Source organism: Rhincodon typus, chromosome 36 (genome assembly GCF_021869965.1).
Source record: "Rhincodon typus isolate 14 chromosome 36, sRhiTyp1.1, whole genome shotgun sequence".
Taxonomy (NCBI): domain Eukaryota; kingdom Metazoa; phylum Chordata; class Chondrichthyes; order Orectolobiformes; family Rhincodontidae; genus Rhincodon; species Rhincodon typus.
The window spans coordinates 6,885,657-6,899,050 of record NC_063367.1 but is presented as its reverse complement, the minus strand read 5'-3'; the positions used below and the strand labels follow the sequence as shown (position 1 = coordinate 6,899,050).

Sequence of the window (13,394 nt, the reverse complement as noted above, 5' to 3'; positions counted from 1 at the left end):
CTTTCCTGCTCCTCTGATGCTGCCTGGCCTGCTGTGTTCCTCCAGCTCCACACTGTGTTATCTCTGACTCCAGCATCTGCAGTTCTTGCTATCTCAATGACTTTTATAATTGGTGTTTGGTGAAGTTGTCTGCATTTATCTTATTGCCCAGCAGGGGTCAGTTTTCTTTCCGAGGAGTCTTCCTGACATTTTCCTGAGGGTGGCACGGTGGCTCAGTGGCTAGCATTGCTGCCTCACAGCGCCAGGGACCTGGATTTAATTCCACCTTCGGACGGCTGTGGGCAATTAGCACGTTCTTATGTGTCTGCATGTCTTTCCTCCAGTTTCCTCCCACCATCCCAAGATGTGCAGGTTGGGTGGATTGGCCAGGCTAAATTGCCCACAGTATCCAGGGATGTGCAGGCTAGGTGGGTTTGCCGTGGGAATTGCAGGGATAAGACAGAGGTGTGGGTCTGGTTGGGATGCTCTTTGGAGGGTCAGTATGGACTCGATGAGCTGAATGGCCTGCTTCCACACTGTAGGGATTCTATGATTCTACCTTCTGGTTTTCAGGGGCTCTTTTTACATTCTCAACTAACTACTTTATCAGTTGATGTGTTCAACTAGTAACCATGCCTTCTGTATTTGTGCTTACATATGAAGTGCATAGATTCGCACAGAAGTAGAAATAGAAGAATTCAGCAACATCCTCAAAGATCACCAATAAACCATTAAACTGAAAGCCACAACACACCAAGGAGAACATTACCTTCCTAGGGACTAATTTTTTTGAAGTTGTCATCAGACAGTGCTCATACATTAGCAGCAAAAGGTTTTTACAAAATAGCTGACACGCCTCCAGATAGAAAGCTAAACTTGCAGATTGGTGACGTTAAAGCTCATGTATCCCTGCTGTGATGCAATGTAGTGTCCCTACCCCTGGCCTAGGAGACCCAGATTCAAGTCTCGCACTCAGGAGATGCATGATAGCAACTCTGAACAAGTTAATTGAAATACTTCTGCAGTACCCACGCACAAAGCTGGAAGATTTTAATCAGGCTATTACTACCCTGTTTTACTACATGTCAGATTTTAATTGCACATTTAACTTTAACAATTGACACTTTTATCACAATAATAACCAATTATAGCAGCCCCTGAATGTATGCAACCTTAAGCTTGAGATTTCAAAATCATTTGCCAAGAATTCACTCCCTCAGTGACTCTGGTTTCTTGCCTGCTACTTAGTGCAGTTTTCCTTTGACTGGTTTAAAAGTCTTCCCTCCACTTGGTGGCTTCCATTTCACCTTCCCAACCAGCCTTTGCAGCCTCCCTGTCCTTTCATTCCCCCCTCCGCCAGATTTTTTGCCCTCCCTCCCTCCATGTTTTGCAGCTCTCCCCAAATCACCTTGTGGCCTCCCCTCCTGACTTCCTAAAGCCTGTTTACTATCTACACGACTGAGTCAGGAGTGTGAAGGAATACTCTTCACTTGTCTCTGGATGAGTGCAGCTCCAGTCAAGAAGCAGGATGCCACCTGGGACAAAACAACCCGCTTGATTGGCACCACATCCACCACTTTCAACATTGCCACCAATTCACAGTATACAAAGGAAAAGATACACTGCACTAACTTGCCAACACTCATCCAACAGCACTTTTCAAACCCATCACCTCTACCATCGAGAGTGTTGTAGAACAGAGGATTCTCGGGGTGCAGGTACATAATTCTTCAAGGCTTGCATCACATATGTAGACAGGGTGGTTAAAAAGGCTTTTAGCATGCTTCCTCAGTCCTTTGAGAATAGGAGTTGGGAAGTCATGTTGACGTTGTAAAAGACATTGCTGAGGCCTCTTCTGGAGTACTGTGTCCAGTTCTGGTCGCCCAGTTTTAGGAAGGATATTTTTAAGTTGGAGAGGCTGCAGAAAAGATTTACAAGGATGTCACCAGGCCCGGAGGGTTTGAGTTATAAGGAGAAGCTGGCTAAGCTGGGACCCCTTTACCCTGGGGTGTAGGAGGTTGAGGGGTGACCTTATAGAGATTTATAAAATCGTAGCCAAGGTCTTTTCCCTCGAGGGAGGGAGTTCAAAACTAGATTTTAAGGTGAAAGGAGAAAGATTTAAAAGGGATCTGAAGGGCAACGTTTTCACACGCAATGTGGTTCATATATGGAGTGTACTGCCAGAGCAAGTGGTAGATGCAGGTACAGTTACAACATTAAAAAGACATTTGGACAGGTACACAAATTTGAAAAGTTTAGAGGGATATGGGCCAAATGCAGGCAAATAATACTAGTTTAGTTTGGGAAACTTGGTTGGCAAGGGCAAGTTGGACCGAAGGTCTATTTCCACTTGTATGATTCTATGACTCCGCTTTCACACTCTATTCCCCTTGCTATTAAGAACCAGCATTCTACTTGCTTTCCTTATTATTTGTTACACCCGTGCGTTTACTTTGGTTTTCGTGTACAAGGACACCCTGATCACTCTATACCACAACGTTCTACAGTAATTCTCCATTTAAATAATAGTATGCTTTTCTACTGTATTTCCTGCCATTAATGTTGTTGTATGAATTTGATAATCTCAATCTCGCAGAAATGTTCTGTTAAAAAGAATGGGCGTAAGCACAGCAAGGCATGCAGGTGAAATGTTCACAGGTTGGCCATTGAGTGGTGCCGGATGTGTTTCCTTGGCACTGTGTCATGCTAAGGCTTTATATTTTTGAAATAATAGGCATAAGCTGTAGCAGTTGTACCTGCTGTCCCATCGCGCACTCAGTCTGCATTCTTAGTGTTTTGTTAATAAGCCTGTTAATTCCAATTCAGAGCAGGTTGTGTTTCAATGTGCTATCTCTCCTCAGTCACTTTTTCTGCTGTTGATCTTTTGGTGGTAGACACGATGACCAATTTGTTGGCTGTAAATGTTTATTTCAATTCTGAGTTGGAACCCTTGATGTGTGAGGGAAATTATTAGAATTCAGTTTATTGTCATGTGTGCTCAAGTGCGGGAGTACAATGAAAAGTTTTTATAATGTTGGCCCACATTGCACCATCTTCGATACAAAGTAGGTACAAATCGTAGATGCAAAAATAGTTACATTACCTTCTGAGGAAGGGTCACCGGACCTGAAATGTTAACTGTTTTTTCCTTCACAGATGCTGCCAGACCTGCTGAGCTTTTCCAGCAACTTTGTTTTTGCATATTACCTTACACTTATTCATAGTAATAAGTTAGAAAAATAAGAAATGAAGTTAAAAAGATAAACATTGTTGTCCTTCTATAAAGGGCCTGCAGTAGATCAATGTAGGGGGCTTCCGCACATTGTCTGACTTGCAAGACATTGTCCCCAGTCCACTCTGGCTCCGGCCGCTGCACCCGGGATGCTGGCGGGCTCGCTGGCTGTCTCACTGCACTCAGGCCCCCACCCTGTGTATCATCTGTTTTGGTATTTGTACATTCAATGCTCATTCTAAGCTGACTGGTTTAAACACTTATTGTTTTTCTCTTCCAAGGAGGTACGACGGTGAAAGTTGTCTTCATTGACTCGCCGCTTGCAAAGAAAACCCTCACTGTGAGAGAGAAGAACCAACTGTTTTATGAAGCTCCTCTGGATCTGTTGATGACTAAAAAATATTTTGTAGCTGTGTCAAGCATGACGTTGGACAAACCTGAAAGACATGACATCTTTGAGGAAAAGGTAAGATTTTGTAATCGAACTTCTATTTCAAACTCTTGTCACACAGAAATAAAAAGTTAGACATGGTCTGTCTATGTTACAAACGCTCTGCCTGCAAACACTTGGTGGATGCACTATGCCATTGTACCTCAGTGCATCATAGGACAATCATGCAATCAGCCTTTTAGCATAGAAAGGGACCACTCTGCCATGCCTCCCATGTTGACTCTTTGCTCTTACTCCCTTGTTCTTTCCCTTAGCTGTTTACTCCTTTCAATTATTGATTCAATTCCCTTTGCAAGTTTTAGTAAGCCTCCATTTTTTTCAGATAGTGCATTCGAGACACTAATAATGACAGATGTTGCATTCTAATTTCTTGTAGCTGTTTGCTGATATTGGGCAGTCCATTAATTGTGATTAAAACTGCAAGTGAATTGTATTAATAATAGTTATTCAAAATGTTGTGATTCTCCACTTCAGACAGTTGTGAATGCTCAGTCGTTGAATTCATTTAAGAGTAATGGTAGGGCCCTGGGGAGTGTTGCCAAACAAAAGAAACCTTGGGGTGCAGTTTCATAGTTCCTTGAAAGTTGATTTGCAAGAAGACAGGGTAGCGAAGGAGGCGTTTGGTACGCTTGCCTTCATGGGTCAGTGCATTGAGTATCGGAGTTGGGAGGTCATGTTGGTGCTGTTTTGGACATTGGTTAGGCCACTTTTGGAATACTGTTGAGTTTTGGTCTCCTTGCTATAGGAAAGATGTTGTTAAGCTTGAAAGTGTACAGAAAAGATTTACAAGGAAGTTGCCAGGGTTTGGAGGGTTTGAGCTATAAGGACAGGCTGAATAGGTTGGGGCTATTTTCCTTGCAGCATCGGAAGCTGAGGGATGACCTTATAAAATCATGAGGGGCATGGATAGGGTGAATAGCTGAGGTTTTTTTCCTAGGGTAGGGGAGTCCAAAACTAGAGGGCTTAGGTTTAAGGTGAGAGGGGAAAGATTTAAAAGGGTACTAAGGGGTAGTGTTTTTACGCAGTGGCTGGTGCATGTATGGAACGAGCTGCCAGAGGAAGTGGTGGAGGCTGGAAAAAATACAACATTTAAAAGGCATCTGGATGAGTACATGAATAGGAAGGGTTTAGAGGCAAATGCTGGCAAATGAGACTAGATCAGTTTAAGATATTCAGTTGGCATGGACGAGTTAGACCGAAGGGTCTGTTTCCATGCTGTGTATCTCTCTGAACTCTGTGACTGTGATGGATAGGTTTTTGGTTTCTCAGCAATGTCCCCTGTCATATTATTTTTTACTGTGTGGATGTACTGGAGAAGCCAGTGTGTTGACATGCCAATCAATGTGCAGAACCTCCCAGCAGCACTCAAAACCTCTTAGAGGGAACATTGTCGGGAAATGGGGAGCAAATGAGAAAATGGAGTTGAAACCCAAGATCAGTCCTGACTGTATTGAATGGTGGAGCAGGCTCGATGGGCTGAATGGTCTACTCCTGCTGCTTATGTTCTTTTCAATTGTGTTTCAGGCTTTTGAAAATCCCTTGTTAAGAAGTGAGCAAGTCAGTGAGAGCACTCAGGATGGTTAGGATATTTCTGTCAACCACTATTTACCCGTAACTGTCTGTCTGTTCATATTTCCACAAACTGATTTTAAACATCTATTTTAAGTGCTGTTTCCAGATTTTTTCTTTTTTAATATGCAAGACAACCTCAAACCAAGTCTTATATTTGACTAATGTCTGACAGTTTGGAGGAGGTCTGCTAGATAGATGCTTGGAATGAGTGGGTTGTCTTACGAGGAAAGGTGGGCCAAACTGAACTAAGTTTAGAAGAACGAGGGGTGACTTGATTGAAGTTTATAAGATTGTGAGTAGTCTTGATGAGTTCTTTCTTGTGGTTTAGAGTTAGTGTTAGCAGTAGAGGGCGTAGTTCAAAATTAGGTGTAGCCCAATTTAGGGAGAGATGAGAATTGTTTATTCTGAAGGTTTTGCAACTTTAGAACTCTCTTCCTCTGACAGCATTAGAGGAGGGGTCATTAAATACTTTAAAGACAAAGGTAGGTTTAAGGCAATAGGAAGGGTTTCGAGGGATATGGGCCAAATGCTGGCAAATGGGACTAGATTAATTTGGGATATCTGGTCGGCGTGGATGAGTTTGACCAAAGAGTCTGTCTCCGTGCTGTACAACTCTGACTTCAGGTAGATTCTTGTTAGAGAAGGAAATCAAAGGTTACTGAGGGTAGATGTGAATGTGGAAATCAAAACACAACCAGAGCTGCCGTGGTTTTATTGCAGCAGACTCGAGCGGCCGAATGATCCACTTTGGCTCCTGTTTTGTGTGGTTGTATGTAAACTCCAGGGTGTAATGACCAGAGAAGGTACATTGCTAACTCACCAAAGAATAGGGTGATCAGCTGGTCATGTTTGATGTGGAGGGCACCTCTCAAGGTCCAGCCTTTGACAATAGGCTGGCACCCTGTTGCAGGAAAATTAGTTCCTGACAGCACATGTAAGCATTCACTTTGCTCGCCTCATGCATCCCTAAAGCCTCAAAGCCTAATGTGATAGGTTTTTGAGCAACTTCCCTTGGGTGAATTTAAAAAAAACTCTACTTTTGGACACCTTGTATATTGATTTAGCTTCTGTGCCTCAACCCAATCAAATCTCCTCGTAATCTTAAATGGTCTTTGTTGTGGACTAGACCACGCCACCTCAAAATATGTAAAGAAGGTAGCCTAGACCCTATCTTTTTCTTATTTTAAATGTCATTGTAAAGTACTGTCTTCCAGATGTAATTTGATTGGTCAAACTACTCAACATTAAGCAAAGCACAATTTTATCAAACACTATAGTTAAAATACAACCAAAGAAAGAAGAATTTAGAATAACTTAACCCTACTGGAAAACGTAACAGAATAACAGATACAGTAACTATTACTAATTACCTGTTCCAATATAGTAACATCCCATAAACTCTCCCCTTGGCAAAAAGGCAAATTCAGAAATCTGATTTTCTCACGTGCAACATTCACAGTAGGAAGAGAAACCCCAGCTTCTAGCTGTAACTGAGAGAGGGGGGAAAATATAGGTTCTATTTCTTTAAAACTTCTGCCGAATCTAAAAGCTAAAAACAAACTAGAAATCCTGGTCTGAGACAGCTGGCCACACCCATTCAGGCTGCTTCTATTGTTCCAATTTAACAAAAAAACCCAAGGCCTCACAAGCTTTTTACATTACCACAGACCTTCTCATTCAATCCCTCTCTTAAAACAAACCAGGACAAAATACACCTCTTCAAGCCACAGCAGCATCACCCGCTCCATTAGATCATCTTGTAATACCAGAGCTGGGAGACTATGCTGCAGTTACAAAAGTCATGAGTTGACCTCTGCTGGAGTATTGGGCACAATTCTGGGTGCCCTGCTTTAGGAAGGATGTGTATAGATTGGCAAGTGTGCAGGAGGGGTTTCCAAGAATGATTCCAGCGATGAGAATAGATTGGCATAGACAGTACTGCTACAAGGAGATGTGTTAGAAATTTGCAAAATCCTGAAGGGGTCTGGATAAGTCAGATAAGGAGAAACTGTTCCCACTCTTAGAAGGACCAAAAAAAAACAAGAGGGTGCGATTTGGAAGTCATGTGCAAAAGGAGCAAATGTGAACTGTGCAAATACGTTTTCACACAGGATGTGGTGCAGGTATGGTATGCACTGTGTGGAAGTTTAGTGAAAGCAGGTTCAAATGAGGCTTTCAACAGGGTGTTAGATTGTTTCTAATGAAATAACATGCAGAGGTTACAGGGAAAAGGCTGGCACAAAGTACAAAGTCATAATGCTCGTGTGCAGACCGTGTGGCCTCCTTCTGCACTGTAACCATTGTGCTATTCCAGTGTTTTCTCGATGTAGGAATTGAATAGGTGTTTATAAAATCATCATAGATATAGATCAGGTTAATAGCAGGTGTCTTTTCCCCAGGCTGGGGAATTTCATGACAAGGGGCATGTTTTTAAAGTGAGAGGGGAAAGGTTTTAAAAAAAGACATGAGAGGCAGTTTCTCACACACAGTGGTTTGTGTGTGGAATGAACTTCCTGAGGAAGTGGTGGATGCAGGTACGGTTAGAATGTTTAAAAGACATTTGGATAAGTACATGAATAAGAAACATTTGAAGGGATATGGGCCAGGAGCAGGCAGGTGGGACTGATTTAGTTTGGGAACATGGTTGGCATGGACTGGTTGGACCGAAGGGTCTGTTTCCATGCTGTATGACTCTATGAACTCGAGCATGTTCAGTCTTTGAGCAGTTAAACTGTTTGTGGTGTTGATTAAAGGATTACGTATTAGACATGACATTAGGGAGAGCTCCCCTACTCCCAAGCGACGCACTGACGTGCTCCAATAGAATTGAAATAACTGATAGATATCTTTACAAGTGAAAAGATTGCCCGAGCTGCTCTCGTGAAGCCAGTGTTTCTTCTGACTGTGTAAATTGTTCCCAGTCACAGGGTCTTGTTTTCCTCCTGTTAAAATCTAGGACCTTCCTTCCCGAGACCAGAGAAACATCAGCACGTGTGAAAGCAAAGACTTTGATCTTGCCGCTGACTTCAGTGAACTGGAGACGTTTGCATCGATCGTTTCAAGTGTAGCAACCACAAAATGTGCAGACATGGGTAAACGTGCCTCGATGACCTGTGCTCCTCGGTGTTCTCCAGGGGGCAGTAAGAAGGAGGCGAGCGTTGGGAAGTCGGATCCCCTGGAGATAACCAAGAAGATAATGCAGCAGAAGCGACTTGACTTCAGGATGTCCACCGCCAGCTGTGACAGAGACTCGACCACGGATGAGATGACTGACTGTGAGGAGAGGTGCAAATCGGACCAGCAAAAGAACCAAATGAAATTGGACCCTATGAAAGAGAAGAAAAGTGAAGGAGGCACATTACCAGGCACAGATTCCGATGAAGTGGCCTTCACTAAGGGACAGGCATCTGAAAAGGATAACAGCCTCGTTGACAGCGATTCTGACTGCGAGCGACTGATCATTGACACAGATTTTACGGAAAGCCACATGAAAACTGTTCAAACTGACCCAAAATCCGTCCCGGAGAAACCGGACTGTCAGAGTCCCAAAGATGTCATTCCAGACACCCCTCGATCACCATCTCCTGAACCAGTCAGTAGCCAAGTGCAGAAAGCCACCACCCCAAGGTGGAAAAGGAAGGCATCTAAACCCCTCTCTAAGGAGCTCGACCCCGTTGGGCAGATTATGAAGATGCAGTGTGAACTGTTAAAGCCAAGTCCCAAACGTCAAGTGGATCAACCACCAGTAACCCAAGAACCAAGCCCAGCTCCCGGCCCAATGCCACCTGATAGAAATCCTACAGTCTTGAAGAATTCCACAACAGTTGGGAATGTCACTGGCTCCTGGTACATGACAGCCCAGAATGCACGGCCACGTAAGAACAACAATTTCCTTCATATTAAACTGTTGCCTGGAGTTTATCTAAAGTATGACGTATAATGTAACATTGAGAAGGAAGGGTTGCATGCCATTGATACAGATCAGCTGTTTAAGCAAATTGCTAATAATGCAGCTGTCCAAAAACAAGCAGCAAACTTATACAGTCAGTGCCAACGAATTGGTGGTGAAGTGAGGTTACAGGGCATGATATATTTTTATATGCTGAAATACACTATGTTTCTATGGCACTTGGTGTAATCCATCTCTAACATCAGCTGTACTATTTTTAGGTTAGCTTAGGAGGGCAAGTGTTAGTTGGAGGAAGACGGATATGAGTGGGAGTGGTGGGTGTGTAGGATGTGGATAGGTGTGAGTGAGTAGGATTGGGTGTTGTGTAAGATAATGGATCTGAAAGGGTTAATGTTGGTGACTGTCTTAAGCTCCACCCAATCTGATGACATTATAAGGTGATGGTGACTTGACAGCATGATTGTATTATCACTTGACTATCAATCCAGAGACCTGGAGACAGGTTCAGTTCTCACCATGAAGGAGTTTAAATTCACCAAAATATCTGGAATTAAAAATCTAATGGTATCGATTGTTACAAAGTTCCGTCTGATCCAGTAACTGTCCTTCAGGGAAAGAAACTGCCATCCTTACCCTGTTTGGCCTACGTTTTAACTCCAGACCCAGAGCTGACTCTTAACTCTACTTTGGGCAATTAGGGATGGGCAATATAAACTGGCCGTGCCAGTAGTGCCCACATATTGTGAATGAACTATAATAATGGGGAAAGACAGAGCAACATGGAGCCTTGCAGAGCGGTGAGCCATAGCTCTAGTGTCTCCACATGATCCCATTAACAATATCTGACTTAGTCACGTAATTCGATTGCTATCATGCAACAAGCTGCGCCTTGTTTAAGACCAGCCTATTCTCATGAGGACTCGCCAGTTGTTTTAATCCATCACTGTTGACCACGGTGGTCCTTAGACCTAGTTAAGGAAAGGGGGTTGTGAACGTAGAACATAGAATAGTACAGCACAGTACCTACCCTTTGGCCCATGATGTTGTACTGACCTATTATCCCACTAAGATCAATCTACCCTGCATACCCTACATTTTACTATCCTCCATGTGCCTATCCAAGAGTCATTTAAAAGTCTCTAAAGTATCTGACTCCAATACCACTGCCAGCAGCGCATTCCACACGCCCACCACTCTCTGTGTGAAGAACCTACCTCTGACATCTCCCCTATACCTTCCTCCAATCACCTTAAAATTGTGCCCCCTCGTAATAGTCATTTCCGCCCTGGGAAAAAGTCTCTGGCTCTCCACTTTATCTATGCCTCTCATTATCTTGTAAACCTCTAACAAGTCACCTCTCATCCTTCTTTGCTCCAATGAGAAAAGTCCCAGCTCCCTCAACTTTTCCTCATAAGACCTGCCCTCCAGTCCAGGCAGCATCCTGGTAAATCTCCTCTACACCGTCTCTAAAGCTTCCACATCTTTCCTATAATGAGGTGACCAGAACTGAACACAATATTCCAAGTGTGGTCTAACTGGGGTTTTATTGAGCTGCAGCGTAACCTCGCGGCTCTTAAACTCAATTCTCCTGCCAATGAGAACCAACGCACCATGTGCCTTCTTTACAACCCTATCAACTCGGGTCACAACTTTGAGGGATCTATGGATGTGGACTCCAAGATCCCTCTGTTCCTCCACACTGCCAAGAATCCTGCCATTAACCCTGTATTCTGCATTCAAATTCGACCTTCCAAAATGAATCATGAATTGTGACAGCAAACTACCCCACTCTAAGCTGCTAGAGGAAGACATCAAAGTACACGGGTTCCAAGCAGAAGCCAGGTAAGGAAAGATTGAGGCACTTCCCTGTACCTTCAGGCTGTCAGCTTCAAGAGGGTGGGAGAGAGAGAGACAGAGAGAGAGCGAGCCGAGGTAGCATTGACCATTGACTAGCAATGGCACGGTGACTCATGGTTAGCACTGCTGCCTCACAGCTCCGAGGAGCAGGTTTGATTCCACCCTCGGGTGACTGTCTGTGTGGAGTTTGCACATTCTCCCTGTGTCTGTGTGGGTTTCCTCCAGGTGCTCCAGTTTCCTCCCACAGTCCAAAGGTGTGCATGTTAGGTGGATTGGCTGTGGTAAACTGTCCCATAGTGTCAAGGGATGTACAGGCTAGGTGGATTAGCTATGGGAAATGCAGGGTTATGAGGATAGGGTGGGGGTCTGGGTCTGGCTGGGATGTTCTTCGAAGGGTTGGTGCAGACTCAACGGGCTGAATAGTTTCTTTCGGCACTGTGGGGATCCAATGAGTTGGTGGAATTTAAATTCGTTTAATAAATCTGGAAGGGATTTATAAAGGGATATATAAATTTTAGAACTGTTGTTGATTGTTGTAAAGCACCGTCTAGACCAGCGATGACTTCCAGGAAAGGAAAATGACCCCCCACTTAACCAGGCGGATGTAGACCTGGCTCCAGCTCCATAGGAATGTGGTTGATTTTGTAACTGACTTTTGGAATGTGCAAGCAAGCCATTCTGTTCAAGGGCATTTAGGATGAGCAACAATTCTGGCATTTCCAGTGACACCTATATCCTATGAAATAATTAAAGAAAAAGAATCGTGTGGTCAGGAGCCAGGCAGGAAACCATTGCCCGCTAACAATAGATTGATTCCACATGCTCACAGAGATAGTGAAGAACAGAATTGGAGAAGGCCGTATTCATTTTCTTTGAATGATGATTTATTCTCAAGTCTTTTTGTAGATTAAGTTCACACTTATAACCTGGGGCTGTCTGATTATTACCTAATCAGTCTAATTACATCAGAAAAATTCCTGAGAGCATAAAAGTAATTGATGCATTTTGTAAACGTACTATGATTTGTTCCATGTTTAGATCTCCTATCGGAGGAACTCCTGAACTGCAATGAAAATGAGTCGGATTACACAGCTCCACCAACTGGGAACGTCACCTACAAACTCTTCAGGTTGTCCGATATCCTCTTACTCGTCCGTGGTCACATTCACAAAACGCAAATCAGACCTCGATCAAACAAAGGGGTGATGAAGAAGGTGAATATTTCAGCGTTGCTTTCTCAGGGTTTTAAGTACGCGGACCGGTCGGTATTGTACTTTACAACTGCACAGTTCGTGCCCCACCTACATACATTATTGGGTTCGTTCATAACCCTGCTGTCCACATCCTGACTTGGGCCAAAGCCCCTCCAGCCATCACACTATTGTCACAGAACGCTTTGGGAAGCTCACTGATACTTTAGCCCCACTACTCCCACAAAGTTAATGAATGAACCTAATCACTTAAGCCAGCAATTTTCCTGTCTGATCAGCTCTGGTTAGCAGAAAACACTGAACAGGTTGCTGTACTAAGCAAGAAACTGATAAATCCATTCTAATCACAGGCAAACAACATATGAATAATCAACTTCTATCTGTCATTTAAATCTTAGCCCGTTTTAAAACGCACATGCAAACAGACAAACCAAAAAATGTAGCTGTTATGGTGGAGAGAAGAAACTAGGGGAACTCAGTTCATCAGCACCAGTCCCCAGGATTGAATAAGTTGTTCTTTTGCATCTTTCAGCCCTTCCAATCTCGAAGCATCTTCATCCCGAGTTCCTACAGTTCTTCACTTGAAGGTATAGAGCAGTTGGCATACTAATTGTTCAGTCTCTCAGTCACTGTTTAGAGGCAGCTACTTCTAGAGTAGTTGTGAGCACGAGTAGCGAGCTACCTTTCAATTTTCTGCTACTTCTAAGCAAGGGATGAAAGAAATATAGCATTTTTTAAGAGTCTGGGTGCTTTCTGCTCCTGTGCATCCACCTGCCCAGGTGCTTAACCAAGAGTTGTCCTCATGCTAAACACTCCTGATCCACGCAACTGGTCGTGATTTGCCAAAAATATTCATCTGACTGTATCTGGACAAAGCTGGCCTAATCTCTCATCCAAGGTTCTAATGTGTCCAGCAATCCTCCCCTACAGTTTCAACAAGGCAACACTGTAAATACAAATCACAATGAGTTCCAATCACTTTTTTAAAAACTACATCATCTTCCATAGTTTCTTTGATTTAAAGCAGTCATTTTCTCATTTGGCCCACAATCCAAAAACGAACAGAAATACAAAGAGGTAGTAGGAACTGCAGATGCTGGAGAATCCGAGACAACAAGGTGCAGGGCTGGATGAACACAGCAGGCCAAGCAGCATCATAGGAGCAGAGAGGCTGACGTTTCG

The 13,394-nt window shown here is 43.5% G+C and overlaps 1 protein-coding gene across 1 annotated transcript in view; it reads left to right on the top strand.

Moving 5' to 3' along the window:
- ice2 (interactor of little elongator complex ELL subunit 2) overlaps positions 1-13,394 on the top strand; it is a 99,584-nt gene that overhangs the window by 31,814 nt on the left and 54,376 nt on the right. Inside the window, exons 6-8 of the mRNA XM_048617030.1 lie at positions 3,483-3,677; positions 8,191-9,109; positions 12,040-12,215. Coding sequence (XP_048472987.1) covers positions 3,483-3,677; positions 8,191-9,109; positions 12,040-12,215 — 1,290 coding nt within the window. The remainder of the gene's footprint in view (positions 1-3,482; positions 3,678-8,190; positions 9,110-12,039; positions 12,216-13,394) is intronic.